General features: G+C 57.9%; 1 protein-coding gene across 1 annotated transcript; it reads left to right on the top strand.

Annotated features, from left to right (window-relative positions):
• Nucleotides 1–902: 902 nt before the first annotated feature.
• LMNA (lamin A/C) lies at nt 903–19168 on the top strand. Its single transcript, XM_061183312.1, has 12 exons — nt 903–1498; nt 12898–13054; nt 14389–14514; nt 14775–14945; nt 15148–15273; nt 15822–16042; nt 16136–16358; nt 16789–16896; nt 17005–17124; nt 17555–17644; nt 18436–18705; nt 18981–19168. Exons 1-12 carry the CDS (start codon nt 1143–1145, stop codon nt 19005–19007), a joined length of 1995 nt encoding a protein of 664 aa, XP_061039295.1. The 5' UTR covers nt 903–1142; the 3' UTR covers nt 19008–19168.
• Nucleotides 19169–19711: the final 543 nt, after the last annotated feature.

Below are 19711 nucleotides of genomic sequence, written 5' to 3'. Positions count from 1 at the left end.
TTAAAATAAGTACAGTCCTGGAAAAAAAAATAAGTACAGTCCTGGAGTTGGTGGGGTGGGGTGAGGAGTAGAAAGGGACTGAAGGGGGAGGAACCCAAGGCAGGCTCTTTTTCCAATTGCTTGAATCCAAAGGAAAGGGGCAGGAGATGGGCAGTGCCTGGGTCCAATTCTTGGCCTTCTCTGGGGCCTGTGGCTTGTTCCTTGGGTCTAAGACCCAATGGTTGGTTTTGAAGGCAGATTAAATTGGGGCAGAAGATAGGAAAAGAGCGACTCCAAACTCCTGGTCCCCACCCCAAGTTTGAGGGTGTAAAAGGAACTCAGGATCCAGAACTTTGCTGCAGCCCTCCCTCCAACCACCCCAGGGAACCCAGGCATTCTTCCCCACCCCACCCTGGCATCCTGAGATGCAGCTTTGAATGGACTGCCCACATGTGGGGGGGGGGCGTGGGGTAGGGGTGACTCACTATCACTATGGGGAGGAAAGGGGGAGCCAGTGGTGGAAGATGAGTGAGTCACCCTGATGGTCACCAGCCTTAGCCCTCCCCCTACTTTCCTGGATCTGCCTGCCTGGCACCCTCCCTTGCTTTACACCCACTTTCCCTCTCTCCCCCGCCCTTTGCCCACCCACCCTCACCCCTTGGCTCTGCCCTCTACCCCCGAAGGCCTGAGGCAGTGGGGGCAAGCTTGCAGCTTGGAGCGCTGAGCAGATAGGGACCTAGACGCGAGCTTCAGCTAAGCCTTGGGCACGCGGGGGTGCGCGAGAGAGGGTGGAGCCCTACTCCGCCACCACCGCCGGGTGGTCCTCTCCCCTCCTCACCCCTCCCGCCCCCCCAACCCCCCGTGGGTATGCGACGGCCCCTTTAAGAGCAGTGGCCCCTCCTCCCATTCCCTAGACCTATTAGAGCCTTTGCCCGGGCGCCGGTGACTCAGAGTGATCGCGGGAGCGCCGCATCCATACCGGCCAACCCAGATCCCGAGGTCGGACAGCGCCCGGCCCAGATCCCCACGCCTGCCAGGAGCCAGACGAGAGCCAGCCAGCCGGCCGGCGCGCTCCCACCCCGAGCAGTCTCTGTCCTTCGGCCCGAGCCCCTTGCCCTTCCCGGGACCTCTGCCCCGCGGGCAGCGTTGCCACCCTGCCGGCCATGGAGACCCCGTCCCAGCGGCGCGCCACCCGCAGTGGGGCGCAGGCCGGCTCCACACCGCTGTCGCCCACCCGCATCACCCGGCTGCAGGAGAAGGAGGACCTGCAGGAGCTCAATGACCGCTTGGCGGTCTACATCGACCGTGTGCGCTCGCTGGAGACGGAGAACGCAGGTCTGCGCCTTCGCATCACCGAGTCTGAGGAGGTGGTCAGCCGCGAAGTGTCCGGCATCAAGGCCGCCTACGAGGCAGAGCTCGGGGATGCCCGCAAGACCCTCGACTCGGTGGCCAAGGAGCGCGCCCGCCTGCAGCTGGAGCTGAGCAAAGTGCGCGAGGAGTTCAAGGAGCTCAAGGCACGGTGAGTGCGCCCAGGTGGCGGCGTGGGGCCGGGAGAGGCGCAGAGAGGGCGGGCAGACTGTCGCCCTTGCCGAGCTCCAGGCGGCTGATAACTTTGCGTTATAGTCTCCTCCCTCACCGGAACCGCCCCCAGCGGGTGACTGGCAGTGCCAAGGGAAGTTGTCAGGACAGAGAAGGGAGGGATCTCTGGGAGAGGGTAGGATATATAAGGTAACGGCGCAGGCAGCAGGGCCAAGTAGGAGCTGGTGGCAGGTCCACATTCTGTCAGGGTGGGATTTGCCAGTCATTTGGGGCCTGGGGGAGAGTCTTGGGCAAAGCGGAAATGGCCCTGCCAGGTCTAAGAAATCTGGGCACCCAGGACACTTTGGAGTGGGTGAAAGGGTCCTGTTAGAACTTTCTTGGCAGGCTTGGCACTGTGCCAACTTTGCCCAGCCTGGCTCTGAACACATGACACCCACTAAGACAGAGCTCCCAAGCTGGCAGATGTCCAGTGGTTCTGGAGAGAGGTCACCAAAGCAGGGTGACCCCCTTTTTCCCCTGCTGGGGCATGGCGATGGCCCCCTCGGCACGACCCTTACCTGGGTTCTCTCTAAGAGTTGGGAAGCTCTCCTTCACTCTCTACCTGTCTGGGACCTTCCCTGGACTCTGACAGGCCCACCAAAGAGCTCCAGGAGAGCGGCTTCCCCACAGCTCTCACAGCCCTTGGCCTGCTTGGCCCAGGAATGCAAGGGAGGGAGGGAGACAGAGGGCAGAGGCTCCCAGCTCAGGAAGTTGTGCTATGCCCAGGTCTGCCTCCCCCCTTCCCCACCTCCCCCCATCCCACCCTCACCCTCTGCCTGGAGTCTTCGAGGGTTGGGGGCTTGTCGCTCCCTGCCTCCCTCCTTGGGGTGAGCCGCTTTCATTTTCCCAGCCAAGCTGAGCAGCCTTTGCTCTGGCCCGTCCTCTCAGCTGCTGACTTTTTGTTGTTGTTGTTGTTCTTTGCCTTGTTCAACTACCAGAATACAGTGACATTTTTGAAATCCAGCCGTTGGAAGCTTCAGGCCACTCCTACCTTACCCATCCCTGCCCCACTCTACCGCACCCTACTTGGCTCCTCCCTCTTTTCTAAAAAGGCCTTTGGAGCTGGGAAGTTTAGGCCCTCTTCAGCTCCCCAAGAATTTGTTTTCTATGAAGACCTCAGCCAAAGAGCACTAAAGGTGCTTGGAGATCCCTGGCTGGGGTGGGGTATGGTTTGACTTTCCTTCTTTCCCTTGGCATCATCTTCTCCAGACTCATGCTCTTCTCAGGACCTCTGTGTATTCTGTGCTCTTTATACCCCTTCGCGAGCCCCTAGCCCCAGGCACGGTGGGTATGGCAGATCCATCATCCCCTCGTGAAGATTAGATGGAAATTGAAATTGTGTGGAGAGGCAGGGTGACTTGCCTGCCGCCCCCCACTCTGGCTGTGGCTTGTGGGGATCTCAGTTCCCTGGCCAGACCAGGGATCGAACCCGGGCCGTGGCAGTGAAAGCCCAGAATCCTAACCACTAGGCCACCAGGGAACTCAGGGTAACTTTATTTCTGTTGAAAGGGATCACTGCTGTCATTGTCCACTAGTGATATGCATAACTTAGTTAGCAGGACAGACAGGAGGCAAGCTAGGGGAGTCCCAGAGAATTAGTGTTCTAAACTAGTCCACTCAACTACCAAACTGCTACCTTGCAGATCCCTGTGAAGGGCATTGTTAGCAGATCTTTTTCTGGGGAAGGCGTTGATCAGGGAACAGAACAAGTGGAGTCTATGGTCTCTCGCTAACCCAGCCACGCCAGTCTGTCTCCTCTGCCTCCTGGTGCAGCTGTCCGGGCCTGGGACACCAGGCGGGTGTGCACGCACGTGGGGCAGGGCCGGGGGTGGTGTGTGTACTTGTTATATTTAGCCACCTGCCTCTCCTCTCCCCCACTCATCCTGGCTGGGGAGGCTGGGCTTCCGGAAAAGGAAAAGGGGGGGGTGGGTTTGCACACCTGGATCCTAGGCTGATGAGAGGCAGGGTGGAGACAAAGAGGGCTCAGATTGGGGTTTCTGTCCTGTTCTATGTCCTCAGTGGGAGGAGCAAGGATTTGTTGCTCCCTTTTGCGTCTGCTGTGCTCAGGGTGAGGTGCGGAGTAGAATGAAGAATTTGGGAGAGGAAGAAAGGCATTGTCCTAACTCCTCCCACTAAAGCCTAGAGAGAAGGTGTTGCCTGGTTTAATGTTTAGTTAGAGCTCAGAGTTCAGGGCCAGGCTTTGGGTTGGGATGCAGAGCTTTCTGTAAGATCTTGTGGGAATCCCTGGCCCAGCCTGGGTACCTTGACCACACCCAGGGGTTTGGGGCACCCTCTCATCAGGCTGGGTTACAGGCTGCAAGCAGAAACACTACCCCCACCCACAAACACATACACACATCCTCTCAATTCTGGAGCCCCAGGGATTTGGACACCTAAGTGCGGGAAGAATGAGGAGGTTAAAAGCATCAGGGAAGGCCTGCCTGGGGTCCAGGCTTGGAACTAGGCCCCACCCCAAGCAGGACAGCTGGGTGGATGACTCAGATGCTGCCCCCCTCTCTCCCACCCTGGTGGCTTTACAAGAGACAGCAAGAGACAGGGTGGAGACAGCAGATGTCTTAAAGGGAGGGATGGGGGCCTGAATGTCTGCATCTTCTGCTCCCCGCTCCCCACTGCATCCTGGGACCCTTTTCTACCTCCTTCCTAAAGTTGTTCTGGTGGTGGTCTGGAACCGGGACTCCTGACAGGCAGTATGCACAAGTAGTTCGAGAGTTGAGTCTAGAGTTTTGGGCTTGGGCTGCGGGACGGTGCCAGGGTCTGTGTCTTCCCACGCGGAACTGGTGGAGGAAGGCTGAGTCAGAAGTGGGGAGATCCCAGCCCCACAAAGCAGAAGCGTCTCTTCCCCCGCAGACAAGGCCTGGGTGCTCGACGACTTCCTGAATTGCCCGCCTTTTGCGGCCCTGGTTGGCACAGGCAGGGACCTGCCAGGCCCAGGTTCATCCAAGCTCTCATCAGGATAAGAAAAGCAAAAGCCAGAGAGGTGCAGAGGCTTGTGCCATGTCACACAGCAAGGGAGTGACAGGTCAGGACTTGAGCACAGGCCTTCTGATTCTTAGTTATGTGCTCGTACCATTAAACCTTAATTCTCTAGCTTAGGGGACAGGCTGGAGGATCTGGAAGGCAGGTTGGCATGACTGAGGCGCACTCCTGCAGTCTGGAGATTCTGCTCTGGGACCAGTGTTGTCTTAACGTTCTGCTGTCCTGCAGGGCCTGTTAACACTTGATCAATAGCGTTTGCCACATCCCATGCCTGGAAAGACCCAGGACCCTGCCAGGCCATGGATCATGAGACAGAGCTCAGGGAGGCTGGTGTTCCTGTCTTGAGACTGTCTTGGGACTTGTCATGGAAATTGTCTACCTGGATCTGCAGGAGGCTGTGCCCTTTGGCAGATACATAAGGATAACAGGGACGGAGGCCTTCGAGGACACCTGGGCCCCAGTCCTCACCTGAGGGAGCTCCTGGTGTCATCTCTTCCCCCACCCCCACCCTGAAGTCCACATTCTTATTCAAACGGAAAAAAGAAGGTACAGCTAACCCTGGGGGCTGAGCAGTAAGTACTTAAGGAGCCCAAGAGAAACAAGAAAGACAGTAATTCCTGCCAGGGCCCCTGATTGCCTTCCCACGATTGATGCCCCTGGCCTGCCCGGCCGGCACATCCCCTGGCCTCCAGGAATCTGAGACTTACTCTTGCATGGGACGTGCCCATTGTCCCCACTCCCAGTCCCACCCCCAGTGATTCAGTAGCTCAGTGTCAGGGCTGAAGGCAGGGACAGCTGTGGGGACAACTGGTAGGAGACGCCTTTACCTACCAACTGTGCCCTGTGCTCCCCCTCCCTTGCCTCCCTCCTCCCCAGGCCCTGACCACCTCTAGCAGCTGCAGCAGGCAAGACCAGGTCTGGCTCAGAGGCCCAGGGCAGTTCATTCCACTCTCACCTCCCTGAGCCCCACCCTGTGTACTGAAGATGACACAGGCCAAGCTCTAATATTCTTGGAGATAGCAGGAAAGAGGTTCTTTGGGGAAGGTTGCAGCATCTCCTACCGCTTAACAAGAGGCAAGTTGGTCCACCAACAAAATGACAGGTAGCAGGAGGCAGCGGAAACAGCCCTGGCCCTTGGTGTCCTTAGTTCTAGGCTTGGCCCTGCCGCTAAATTGCTGTGTGACCTTGAGCAAATCACCCCCCATCTCTGGATTTCCCTAGCTATAAAAGAAAGGGGTTAGGGCCGAAGGTCTCCAGAGATCCCTCCGGTTCCAAAGTAGTACAATGACCCACAAAGTGAGAAAACAGTCCTCTAAAATACCACGCTATAAGTATGAAAATCGAATATAATTAATAACCAATGCTATTCACAATAGAAATATTTCCCACAAGCTTGGAATTAAAAGTACTAACACCCTCCTCTCTTTCTCAGAGAAAGTTTGTGAGAAACAGTTAACTATTATGGCATTACATCCTTGGCTTATGCTTTGTTTTTACTGCTAGTAGAAAAGGACACTACATTTTTAATGTGTCTCCCTTCAGGACATGTCATGTAGGCAGTATCATGCAGGAGAGGGAGAGTCCCATGGACCTGTGTTGGGGAAGAAGGGAGGCTCTGGGTCAGGCAGGACTGTTACCTTAGTGCTGGCCAGGATTAGACAGCATGAGCCCGGAATCAGACGGAGGTGCAGGGGTGACCTTGAACTGCCCATCTTCTATCCTTCCTGCACCCGCAACCTGAGGCTGGGCTGTGAGGAAGTCTTGGCCCTTAACAATCTCTCAAGGAAGGGGACAGTTTGGGAAGGAGGCGGGGCAGGGTGCGTGGGGGCAGGAGCTCCCCCTGCCCGTTTGTGGGAGAGGAAGCTTGAATCCTGCCTGTCGAAACCAGGAATAATTCTGGCTGGAATCCCAGGCCCAGCAGAGGAGCTGAGTCACAGTAGAGGGCAGAGTAGAGAGTGGACGGGAGACCCTGAACTTGTCCAGTCAGAGAAGAAAAGGCAGAGGGATGGCCTTTTATTGAAAACTATGCTTGGTGTTCTTGTTAAGTGGCAGCAAGAGGGATGAGGGTCTGAATCAGACGAGGGACAGATGGAGGGGAGCAGATCACAGGAGTCCCTTTAGGGACTGGCTCAGGGGAGTTAGAGACCCTTAATGTCAAGGGTCCCAGACCTGGGCAGTTGAGAGGGGGCTGTTTGGGATTGCCAAGGCACCTCCTTCCTCCTCCCGAAGCTCCAACGCTGCCACCCTCTGCTGGCTGGGAGAGAGCATTGCATCTTCCCAGGCTGGAGCTGGAATGCAGTGGTATCAGAACTCCTCGGCCCTCCCCCATTTCCTCTCTCCATCTTGGGGTGCGGCTCCCACCCCCTTCCCGCTGTTGTCAGGGTTAATAACCATGAGCTACCAGGTGGAGGGTTAATACGTCCTAAGAAGGGACTGCTGAGTCGCCTTCTTGTAGGGATCCCCTAAATGTCCCACCTTTTGGCCAGTGGCCTCCCTCCCTCCCACCTCCAGGACATCCTACCTCTTCCCAGGCCTTCCATCTCCCCTCCATGCCCCTACTTCTTTTGGTCTGTCCCCAGGCCTCAGCCCTGCATTTTTATGACAACACAGGAATAATTTCTGGAGAAACAGGCCAGGAAGAAGGAAAGTGGAGTTTGGCACGGGACCTGGAGGGAGCGGTTGGTCAAGAAGCCCGCTGCCTGTTGTCCAGGACCCCAGTGCCCTGGCCTCTGGCCGCAGGCCTCTCCTGCCTCTGCACAATGCCACGTTGATACACCCAGCAGCTGTGACTCAGGCCTGGCCCCCTGCCAGTCCCAGCGCCTCTGCTGGAGTTGCGTCTGAACGTGTCAACAGGCCTCCTGTCCCCCTTCTCAGCACCAGTTTCCCCATCCCAACCCTCCCTCTGCTTGGAATTAGACCTGGCTTTGTCTGGGGCGAAGACAGCTGGGAGCCTGGTGGCTCTGGAAGGGGATCTGAGGACCCTCAGACACCGAGCATATGTAGCAGGTGTCACGCCCAAGGGAGGCGTGCGGAAGCAGAGCCGTGCCTGCTGTGGGTGCATGTGCCTGTGTGGGGAGGCCCATGCACCCACATACTGGGGGTCGACCTCTACCATGTGCTTTCCAGGTGCAAGACATTCAGAACTTCACAGGGTGGCGTTTGGGGGAGGCTCAAGGGGCTTCTAAGTCCCTGGAACACCTGCCCCCCTCAGTTCCTCTCTTCAAGGTCTCCTTTCCAGAGAGGGCTGGTGCCTTGAATGCCAGAGTGGGGAACCAGATGTCCCAGCCTATCCATGTCCTGCCCATACCTGAAAGTGATGGCAGACCCACAGACCAGCCAAGAACCCAAGCAGTGGTTACTTTTGGGGGTGGGGGACCGTCGAACTTCATGGCTCCACACACAGCTGTGGGAGCAGCTGTTTGAGGGCTGTTTCACTAAGTCTCTGTATCATCACCCTCAGACTGGGGTGGCTCCCAGCAATTGAGCAGAAGTCGAAGTGTATTCCAGGCTCTCTTCCTGGGTGTCTCTGTCTACTTTCTGCGCCCCCTGTGTGTGTCATGCCATTTTCTGTGTCTGTCTCCATCTGTTGTGAGTGTCCTCAGGTGACCGGGTGGGCAGGGTTTTAGGGTCTGAGCCTGCTCTTCTCCAGGCCTCGGTTTCCCCATCTGTAAAAGGGCAGGAGTTGGTCCAGGAGGAGGTCCCCCTAGAAGCCTTGAGCTCCTCCTAGTCTCAGGGCATTTGGGGACATACAGAAAAAGCCCCGAGACACACTTATTACTGGAAAGAGAATAAACCAGCAGATAAAACAACAGCTGAACGCACTTGGAAGAGGAGAGAGGGCTGGGACTGGATCTGGAGGCGCAGGGCTGAGGCGGGGCTCAAACGGAACTGGGGGCGTGGATTTGGATAGGTGGAGGGAGGGAAGGATACATTTCAGTGGGGGGAGCTGCTGGAACAAAAGGAGGAACGTGCGGCCGGCTTGGGGTGGCCGTTGGAGACGCCCCATCACCTGGCAGGGAGTCAGCCTGGGCAGAGGTCTAGACCCCTGGGAGGAGAGGGGAGAACTCTCGCCAAGCCAGGGGGGCTGGGACTCACTGCTCTGCGCCCAGCCCTGCTCTGCCCTACCCAGCCACAGGGGGCTCCCTTTCCTGTGAGGCAGGAGACGCTCGGGGGCTCAGGGCCCTTTGTGCGCCTGCCTCCCCTCCCCCTCCTCCCGTCTCCGACCCGCGGCGATGGGGAACTCGGAGGGCCGGTGAGGCTAGGGCGTGGCCAGTGAGGGGACAGGGGCGGGTCTGAGGGAGCCCCGGCTGGGCTGGTCCGGCTCCTCCACCACCCCCTTGGCCATCTGCCCCTCCCACTTCTTATTTTTAGCCCCAGCCCGTTGTCGCTGCTCCTCTTGTCTCTTCCTCAGCCCAGCGGAGGAAATGGGGGCCTCTCCCTCAGGCCTAGCAAGTTGCTCCCGGCAAGCGGGCCCAAACAGGCCTGCGGCCGGCCCTGGCTTCCATATCTGGCATCCGAGCTGGGCTGAGGAGGGTGACTCAGCGGGCGGGTCAGCGCCTGGCCCAGTGCCCATCTCAGCCCCTTTGCTGTGCTGCGTGCCTTTCTTCCCCCCCCCCCCGCACTCCCCCCACCCGCCAGGGCAGCCCCCAGAGTCCTGGCCTGCAGTGGCCCTGGAGCCTGGCTTCCCTATCCCACCAGCCAGCCTCAGCGTAACAGAGCCCCAGCCTGGGGCCACACACGCGCCAGCTCCCAGGTCTCATTTCTACCTTATTCTTTTCCTCTCTGCTCCCCTGCCCTCCCCCACCCCACTCTTCCCTCCTTCTGCGATCAGATTTGCCAGACGTGGGAAGAGTTAGAAACAGGATGCCCAGCCCTTCTTGCCTCATGAGCCTGATGGGATGGAGCCACTCCTGTGCGGGAGGAGCCTGGCGGATGGGAGGGAGAAGCTGGCAACCCACTGGCATGGCACGGGGCCTGGGGCAGGACGTGGGTAAAGCCAGGGTCTCCCCTGTGAGCACCAGAGGATTTCCCGACCCCTGCCAGGGTATTGTGTGCTTGAGGATGAGTCACCTGTGGAGCCCCTGGTTCCCACCCTTCCAGCTCCCCTTGCCTGCCCCACCCTGTCCTAGCTGTGGGGCAGCAGTCAGCATGTGCCCGGCTTTCCCACCGCCAACCCCCAGTGGACTCAGGCACTGGCAGCAGCACCACTCTGGGGCTGAACGCCTGGCCGGTGTCTGCTTGGGGTCCCTGCTAGGGCTGAAGACCCCAACTAGGGAAGAAATGGCATTTGGAGCTGGTGGTCAGGCAAGAATGGGGAGGAGGTTGGAGAGGCACTGGGTTCCGCACTGCCACCCCCAGCCATCTCTTGGGGAGTGCTTGTGGCTCCCTGGCCACAGAGCTCCTGAGGTGTGAGTCATGAGCCCATGGGTGATAGCAGCTGCTTCCCCACAGAGGGGAGCTCCCCAAACACGGCTGAGAAAACCACAAAGGCTCTTCCTTGCTTCCCTCTCTTTGCTTGGGGTTTCCCTCATCTGCAGGGTGTGTCTTAGTCCTTTCATCACATGTCTTTTAAGCGCTAATCAAAGCCTCCAAGAGGGGAAGGAAAATCGCCCCCTTAATTTCTCTGGAGGCCATTATAGCACGGGAGGTGGAGCAGTGCAGCAGTGATTTCCGGCTCTGCTCCCGACTTGCTGCAGGACCCTGGAGGGACCCTGGACGTAGCTCTCTGTGCCTGTTTCCTCAATCACGTAGTATTAGCACCTATCTCAGTAGGGAAGCTGTGGAGATTAAGTGAGTTAATATTATAATATTTAGAGCAGTGTCTTGTACGCAATTAGGTGTGTTTACTGTCATTATATGATTATTAGTATTAGTCTGAGTATTAGTATTAATATTAGTATTACTACCACCCCACCTTTGGGAACAGTAGGAACTGAAGAGGTTATACTGAAGGACAAAATCCTGCAGTTGTCAGGCTGTGAGCCCCCGAGGGCAGGGACCATGCAGCTCCGTTGTTTTCCTCTGTCAGTGCTGCGTTGCACTGCCACAGGAAAGGTATTTCCAAGGAGAACTTCTGAAGTTCCTCTTCTGGTGTCTGAGGAGGCCAGGGAGGCGGGACTAGGGAAGAGACACCCTTGAGATGCCTTCTGAAAGCATCACGGCGCTCCTTCCTGCTTCTCCCAGCTCAGGCTGGCTGGATCTGGGAGCCCTCTTTCTCCTGCTGGCTTCTCTGCTCTCTCTAGACCTGTGGCTTAGGAGGAGGATGAGGGGGAGGAGGGAGGGGAGGGGGAGGAGGAGGAGTCCTGATCAGCAGCCAGAATTGACTATGACCGCCCCCCCCCCCAGTCTCCATAGCTGCTTGCTGTGCTTGACACTGGGTCACTCACCTTCCTCCTCTGTGCCTCAGTTTCCTCATCTGTACAAGGAGGGGGTTAAGCTGAACATATGCTCAGCTCCTTCTAGTTCTCTAAATTCTGAAAGCCTCCCAGGATGGCCAGCTGCAGCCGTTAGCCTGCAGGGTAGAGAGGCCTCTTGGCTGGGAAGTCCCTGCCAACATTGGAGTCAGCCCAAGGGGCTCGGAATCTATGTCTGCTGCATCGCTTCGCTTTACCAGCGGTTTTTCTTCTTTTTCCCTCCTCCCCCTGCAGCTGCCTCAGCTTCGGAAAAGTTCTGAAGTCATGGAAAGTTGGGGCTATGCTCCCAGCCAGGGGCTGGGCCGGATGGCAGCCAAAACCTGAGCTGGGTTTTGACTTTATTTTTAGCTTTTCTGGCTGAGACGGAGGAGGGGAGACATCCTCCAGATCTGGAAGGGCCTCTTTTCACAGGAGACAGACACTGTTGCATTAAACAGCTTGTTCTGAGATGGGGCCAGAGGCCTGGACAGAGCAAGCGTGCAGGCTGGGGGTGCTCCCCCCAGGTCTTCGGGTCCTTCCCCTGCCTGTCTGGGCGTTGCTCTGTCCCCCTCCCAGTGGAGCCCAGTTGGAGGGGAGGTGACTCCTGTTTGAAATCTAAGCTGGTGGCAGGAGAACACCGGCTCAGTCTCGGGCCCTCCCTCCAGAGCTGCCTCCAGTCTAGCCTTCTCCATCCTGCTTCACAGTGAATTGTTGGGTCTCCTGGAGCTGAGGGCTTTGGTGGCAGGAGAAAAATGTTGGCAGGGCCACTTTTCTCCTTTCCAGGATAGAATTTTTTCCCCCTGCCCACGTTTGGTTTTCCTTTTTTCCATCTGCCATGGTGGGTTCATGCTTGAAGTCTGATGAGTTACAGATGGCAACTGGGACCAGCCCCCTTGGCTCTTTCCTTCCACTCCCTGGGTCTAGTGGTTTCTCTCACCACGCATTGCTGAAGGGATCATTACAACTGAAAAGTTCTTGGGTTCCCCAGAGGTCTTTAAGAAAATAGGATCCCTCTATTTCTCTAGGTCACTCTCCAGCAAAAATCATCAGCGGCCCAGAAAGGGAAGGGAGGTGGCAGAGGCAACCCCTGTTTGGTTGGTTCTAGCTAAAGCTTTACCCAGTTTGAGGAGTGGGGAGGTTCAAGGCTGGAACCCAGATGGACCTGGAGGCCTGGGGGTCACATCTGGAGCCAGATGCTGAGGCCTGTGGTCGATGCGTCAGGCTCAGCATTCTCAGGCTCTAATGAGGCCCAGAGGGAGGGAGGCTGGAACCCCTGTGCTCTGCCCAGATCAGGGGACCCACACTGGGTCTGAGAAAGGGAAGGGTCAATACCATGCCTGGGTGTCCTCATCCCAGGTCTCCCTGAGCTTTAACCAGACTTTCTCTCCCAGCAGTCCCCGGTGTGTAAAAGGGACTAGGGGAGGTGACAGACACCTTTAGGTCTCAAACTGATAAGTGTTAGGGACACACAGACCCAAGGCCTAAGAGCCTGGCTGGCTGGGTACCCACAGGGAAGGAGGCTTGGCTGAATGGAAGGTGGGTGGAGCCGGGGGAGAAGGTTAAGGCCCTCTGTGGGAAGGGGCAGGAGACAAAGGTGGCTCTGTCTCTTTGGGAAGGAATGGGAGGGGAGAGAGGGAAAAGCATTCATCTCACGGGCTCGAGCTTTGCCCTTGGCCTCAGGCACGTTCCTGAGCACTGAGTCATGGGAAGGGTGGAGAAGCAGGAAGGGGGTTTTGGGGACCTTGGGGGAAGTGGGAGTCCAGCCCCAGAGGCAGGCAGATGCAAACAAACCAAAGCCAAGGATGCCCTCCCCTGGCAGTTTGAGGGATAGCAGAGCCAGGCCCCACAGCTGACCTCCCGGAACCTGACTTCTCCCTCTCCCTGGGGGACCTGGCTCTCTCTAGGAACACAGACTCCTCCTCTTAAACCCACTCTTCCCTGGCTTCTTTAGCAATACCAAGAAGGAGGGAGACTTGATGGCTGCCCAGGCCCGGCTCAAGGACCTGGAGGCTCTGCTCAACTCCAAGGAGGCCGCACTGAGCACTGCTCTCAGTGAGAAACGCACGCTGGAGGGCGAGCTGCATGACCTGCGGGGGCAAGTGGCCAAGGTGAGGCCCGCCCGTGATGCCACCTGACACCTGTCCCCCCTCCCCTGCCAAATGCACACTCACTCTTCCACCCCAGGCCCCCTCAGGAGGTGCCCGGTCTGACCTGTCACATGGCATCAGAGCCATTCCCACGTCCTACCATCATTGGCACCCATCCAGACCATATTGCATCCTCCTTTGCTGCCCATGGTGTCTAGCATGGTGAATTTAAAAGAATCCACAAGCCATTTCCATTTAACTTTGCAATGAATTGTGCCTGGCCCTGGATCCCTCCCGGTTTGGCCCTGCTGTGGAGAGCCATGACCTCTCTGGGAGGCAGGAGAGGATGTAGACTGTCCTCAGAGCCCTGATCGGGAGCTGATGGTCGATCACATACGGATGCATGTTCTCAGTGCTCAGCATGTAGACGATGGTCTTTATTTTCAAAACACTTTGCTATCTATTCTAACCTCTAATCGCTCATGTTACAAGCTAAGGAACAGAATTAAAGAAGCTGGCTTGTTCCCAATCTCACAGCCACATCTGCTCAGAGCAGGGCCAGGACTAGAGACAGTCACCAAGCTTCTGTCCTGGGCTCTCTTCCCTCCCAGGCCCTGCCGCCACGGTACACCGTGGAGAGACCAGGAGAAGCCAGCAGGTTGACAAGAAAACCAAGGCTGGGCCATTCTCCTCCCAGGTCCTGCCCCCAGCCCTTCCCAGCTGCACTGCCCAGCTTGTGCTTTCTAAGATGAAGATCTAAGACAGGTGCCCCCCTGCTCGAGCTTCAGAGGATCGTTTCGTGGCAGATAAGGGCGCGTCTCTCCATGATCAAGCCCCTGCCTTCCAGTCTGGCCACCTCTGCTGTCGCTCTACCCCCTGAGCCCTGTCCTTCAGGCTTCAGCAGTACTGAGCCTTCTGGAGATCCTGAAGTGCATGTGTGTGCCTTCATCCCTCTGTGCCTTTGCACTTGGCTTCTGTCTGCCCCACTCACCTGTCCTTCAGATCTCAGCCTCTTGGAGGCCTTCCCGGAAGCCCCCTCTACCACCCCAGGCACACTTCGGTTCCTTCCCTCATATTCCTTCTGTACTCTGGACACACTTCCTTTATAGCAATTGCTATGTTGTGCCAGAGAAAGGAGGCACTATCTTTTTTTTTCTTAGCACAGTACCTACCTAGAATCATTACTGTGAGGGAATAAATATATTATTACCTCTGTGGGTATCCAAGGCTCTCACTCCCCTAGACCTGTTTCTGCACATGTAAAGGGATATGCTGGACACAGCCCACTTCTCAGCTTCCTTCCAGCTCTGATGTCCTATGATCCCTCTCCCTGACCTCTGCCCCCTTCCTCTCAGCTGGAGGCAGCCCTGGGTGAGGCCAAGAAGCAACTTCAGGATGAGATGCTGCGGCGGGTAGATGCTGAGAACAGGCTGCAGACCCTGAAGGAGGAGCTGGACTTCCAGAAGAACATCTACAGCGAGGTGGGAACTGTGCCCTGCAGACCAGAGGACCAGGGCTGGGTGGTGACAGACGTCAGGGCTGGGGCTGGGGGATCAGCTGTGTGCAGAGCTCCCTGCCTGACTCCCTTGTACTAGTGGATGGGGAGTTGGGGGGTGGCCAGCCCCCAGGTTAAAGTGGGGCTTTACAGTGACTCCGTTCAGGATTAGGATTGGGCCGGGAACTTGGGTTTCATCCTTGAAGGACTAGTTCTGATTTTGGTCTCTGGGTCCAACCCTTCCAGGAGCTTCGTGAGACCAAGCGCCGCCATGAGACGCGCCTGGTGGAGATTGATAATGGGAAGCAGCGTGAGTTTGAGAGCCGGCTGGCGGATGCCCTGCAGGAGCTGCGGGCCCAGCACGAGGACCAGGTGGAACAGTACAAGAAGGAACTGGAGAAGACCTATTCTGCCAAGGTGCTCATTCTCCCGTGGCTCCCTTGCTGCCTCTGCCCCCAGCAGCCCTCCACCCGCCCACCCTGAGATGTCCTGTGGGAGATCAGGAGGACGGTGGCAGGAGCTCAGGGTACCCGGGACCTGAGGCTGCAGCAGTGATGCCCTTCTCAGGTCCCTCCCGCCTTTGGTCGCTGCAGCCCTAACCCTGTGTCCTCTCCTCCAGCTGGATAATGCCAGGCAGTCAGCCGAGAGGAACAGCAACCTGGTGGGGGCCGCCCACGAGGAGCTGCAGCAGTCCCGCGTCCGCATCGACAGCCTCTCCGCCCAGCTCAGCCAGCTCCAGAAGCAGGTGATGCCCCCACCCCGCCCCTCCCCCATCAGCCAATAGTCTGGGCAGGATGTCGGGTGGAAGTCCTGAGGAGGGGAGGGTAGTGGACAGAACATGCCCCCAGGACCGCAGGCTGAGTAAGAAGCCTAGGATTTGGAGTCAGATGACCTGTTTGCTGTTCCAGGACTACCTCTTATCTCGCCTGTAAGACCTTCGCTTCTCAGAGCCTTGGTTTTCCCATTTGAATATGGAGATCATTCTTATCCTCCCTAACTCCTAGATCTGCCACGAGACCCAGTGTGAGGTGTTAAAAGCATCAATATTCTTCTAGCTGGCTGTGCCACTTGTGGCAGAGGAAATAGGTTCTAGCCTCAGATTAAGAGATTTCAGTTGGATATTGAGAAGGACTCCCCAGTCATCGCCAGTCAGCCGAGGCCACATGAGAGCCATAAAAGGCTCTGATGGGAGCCTGGAGATCCTGGGGAGGATAGCTGGGTGTCCCCTGCCCCTTACGTCTCCATACTTGGGGCCCTTGGGAGCTCATCAGACCCCTGCCCCCTGTCACCCAGCTGGCGGCCAAGGAAGCAAAGCTGCGGGACCTGGAGGACTCGCTGGCCCGTGAGCGGGACACCAGCCGGCGGCTGCTGGCGGACAAGGAGCGGGAGATGGCGGAAATGCGGGCAAGGATGCAACAGCAGCTGGACGAGTACCAGGAGCTGCTGGACATCAAGCTGGCTCTGGACATGGAGATCCACGCCTACCGCAAGCTCCTGGAGGGCGAGGAGGAGAGGTGGGCTGTGCGGGAGTCGGGGAGGTGCTAGCGGCCGCCTCCGGCCTGCCACCGGCCTTGACTAGGCCCCCCACCCTGTCTCCCCTTCCGCAGGCTACGCCTGTCCCCCAGCCCCACCTCGCAGCGCAGCCGCGGCCGGGCCTCCTCCCACTCGTCCCAGACACAGAGTGGGGGCAGCATCGCCAAAAAGCGCAAGCTGGAGTCCACGGAGAGCCGCAGCAGCTTCTCCCAGCACGCTCGCACCAGCGGGCGCGTGGCCGTGGAGGAGGTGGATGAGGAGGGCAAGTTCGTACGCCTGCGCAACAAGTCCAATGAGGTAGTCCCCCAGGTTGGGTCTAAGAGAATGCATCCGGGTTAGGGAGAAAACCTGGAAAGTGAAGGGATGGAGTTTGCGGGGAGGGCCGTGCCTCCCATCAGAGGCAGACCAGGGCAGTGTGGGTATCTCCTCCGCACTCTCGTTCCAGTCCTGGCTCCAGGACTCATCGGTGGCAGTGAGACCTTCGGCAATTTATTTAACCTCTCAGAGCATCGGTTTCCTCATCTGCAAAATGGGCATAATAATAGTCCCTAACCCTTTGAATTCTTGGGAAGATGAAAGTACTGAGTGTGTTTGGCACAGCATAAGAGCCCATAGATGTACCTATTATTTATCCTTGAGGGGGAAGGCAGTGAGGGGCGGAATAGAGTGAGATAAACCCAAGAGCCTGAACGAGCCTCCCCCAACCTTCCCCTTTTCTCCCTGGCAGGACCAGTCCATGGGCAACTGGCAGATCAAGCGCCAGAATGGAGATGATCCCCTGCTGACCTACCGCTTCCCGCCAAAGTTCACTCTGAAGGCTGGTCAGGTGGTGACGGTGAGTGGCAGGGTGTTTGGGACTCTGGGGTGGCCTTGGGTGGGGATGGGTTGGCCTGAGGATGGGAGTGCTGGAGTGAGCACCCTTCTCTAATTCTCCCTCCCCCAGATCTGGGCTGCAGGAGCTGGGGCCACCCATAGCCCCCCTACCGACTTGGTGTGGAAGGCACAGAACACCTGGGGCTGCGGAAACAGCCTGCGCACGGCTCTCATCAACTCCACTGGGGAAGTGAGTATGCTGCAGGCTGGCCCCTTACTGGACAAAGCTCCCCTGATGGCCAAAGTAGGAGCCAGCTGCCCCCAACCCAAAGGGGCCAATTCAGGGCCACTTTCTCCCAGCTCTCCTGTGCAGTCCCAGGCCCCAAACTCTCCACCCAGTGTGCAGACCCAAAGCTGCCTCCCCCAGCAGCAGGAGGGGTGGAGGTTAGACAGTGAGGATTGTTAAGGCAGACCATGCTCCTACCCAGAGAGTTTGACAGTGTCACCCTGGGGTAGAAACAAGTTCCTTAGCTCCGGTACCCCAGAGGACAGAGTAAGCAGCAGGCTGGACAAAAGGCAGACCACTCGAAGGTTCTTAGGTGGTCACTGGGTTGGGTATGCTGCACACTCCTCCCCTGGCCCTGAGCCCCTAACCCCTGGGGCTCTCGTATCCCCGGCAGGAGGTGGCCATGCGCAAGCTGGTGCGCTCAGTGACTATGGTTGACGATGACGAGGATGAGGATGGAGATGACCTGCTCCATCATCACCATGTGAGTGGCAGCCGCCGCTGAGGCCAAGCCCACGCTGGGGCACCCAGCCAGGCCTGGGGACAGCCTCTCCCTGGCCACCCCGTGCCCAAAAAATCTTTTCATTAAAGAATGTTTTGGAACTTCACTTGCTGCCCTGGCTTTTCTTCTCTCTCCTCCCTATACCTTGAACAGGGAACCCAGGTGTCTGGGTTCCCTACTCTGGTAAGGAAGGGAGTGGAACTTTCTGATGCCATGGAGTCTTCCCATGGGAGCAGTGGACAAGGGTCTGGATTTGTCTCCTGGGACAGGGATGGGAGGACAGATGTGGGGCACCCAGCCCTGCCTCTCTCCCCCAATTTCTGTTGCATGCATCTCCTTTCTTGTCTCCTCCCCATTCCTGTCACCTGCATGGCCTCTCATCTCCCCGATTTTTCCTGGGAGAACAGTCTCTCTCACCCACCCCACTTCCCAATTAATTTTGCATGCCTGCTGCTCTACAAGCTTGCTCACTCTCTCTCCTTTCCCTCTTAAGGTCAGAGTAGCTAGGACAGAGTCAGAGCCACAACTCCCATTCCCTGTCTTCTGTCCCCAAGTCTTCCTGACCCTGCCCCCTTTCGTGTCCTCCCTTCCCAGCCCCGGCCCCCTAAGCCCTATCGCCCACCCGCCGTTAGGTTAGGTTAGGTTACTTGAGCGCAGAACCCCACCTTCCCGCCTGGCAACTGGGAGCCTGCAGCAGCGCGGAGCCTGGGTGTTGGGCCTGAGCAGTCAGTCTCAGACTCGCCGTCAGGCCTGAGCCTTGTCTCCCTCCTCAGGGCTCCCACGGCAGCAGCTCGGGGGACCCCGCCGAGTACAACCTGCGCTCGCGCACCGTGCTGTGCGGGACGTGCGGGCAGCCTGCAGACAAGGCGTCTGCCAGCAGCTCGGGAGCCCAGGTGGGCGGATCCATCTCCTCTGGCTCCTCCGCCTCCAGTGTCACAGTCACTCGCAGCTACCGCAGTGTGGGGGGCAGTGGGGGTGGCAGCTTCGGGGACAGCCTGGTCACCCGCTCCTACCTCCTGGGCAACTCCAGACCCCGAACCCAGGTGAGTTGTCCCTCTGCCTCCACACCCCCACAGGCAGGGGGCCCTGGTCCCTGAGGATTAGGGTGGCCCTGTGGGGGGAGAGCCTTCTCTTCCGCAGCCCGGGGGAGTGGGAGCCTCCTCCCCGAAGCCCAAGATCCTAGACGGTCGCTCCCGCGTCCTGCCCCTCCTGTCTGAGCCCCAGATTGGAGGGCAGGGGCGGGGCGGGGGGTAAGGGGAGGGAGGGTACCGGCCAGGTGCTGCCGCTCACACCTCTCCCCTTCTCTCTTCTCTCTTAGAACCCCCAGAACTGCAGCATCATGTAATCTGGGACCTGCCAGGCAGGGATGGGGGCGGAGGCCTCCTGCTTCCTCCTCACCTCATGCCCACCCCTGCCCTGCCCCTCCTGGGAAGGGGCTTGAAGCCAAAGAAAAATACCCCTTTGTTTTTTCTTCTATGTTTTTGTTTTTTTCTAAGAGAAGTTATTTTCTACAGTGGTTTTATACTGAAGGAAAAACATAAGCCCCCCCCAAAAGCGCATCTATCTCAATCCCCCCCTTTTTTTCCCTGCTTCTGGGAAGCTCCGTATCTGCCTTAAAACCAAAGAGGGAGCCAAGGGAAAGGGATGCTTTTTACAGAGCCTAGTTTCTTCTTTTCTGCCCTGCCTGCTGCCCCCATCCCGGGGACCCTGTGACATGGTGCCTGAGAGGCAGGTGTGGAGTCTTCTCCGCCAGCCTCCGAGGGAGTAGGGCTGAGCCAGGCCCCTGGGCCATCCCCCATCGTTCCACTACACCTGGCTGAGGCTCCTCCGCCTGCCCCGCCCCCAGTTCCCCCCTGCCCCCAGCCCCGGGATGACTTGATTCTCCCAGGTACCAGCTGCGCTTGCTTTTTATGTATGTTATTTAGACAAGAGATGGGAATGAGGTGGGAGGTAGAAGGAGGGTGAAGAAAGGTTAGAATGAGCCTGCCATCACCCAGCTTCAGAGCCAGGGGTGGGCTCTGCCCAGTCACTGGAGGTCGAGGTCAAGTG

This window comes from Eubalaena glacialis, chromosome 3, assembly GCF_028564815.1.
Source record: "Eubalaena glacialis isolate mEubGla1 chromosome 3, mEubGla1.1.hap2.+ XY, whole genome shotgun sequence".
NCBI classification, from domain to species: domain Eukaryota; kingdom Metazoa; phylum Chordata; class Mammalia; order Artiodactyla; family Balaenidae; genus Eubalaena; species Eubalaena glacialis.
This window is presented reverse-complemented; position numbering and strand designations above follow the sequence as displayed.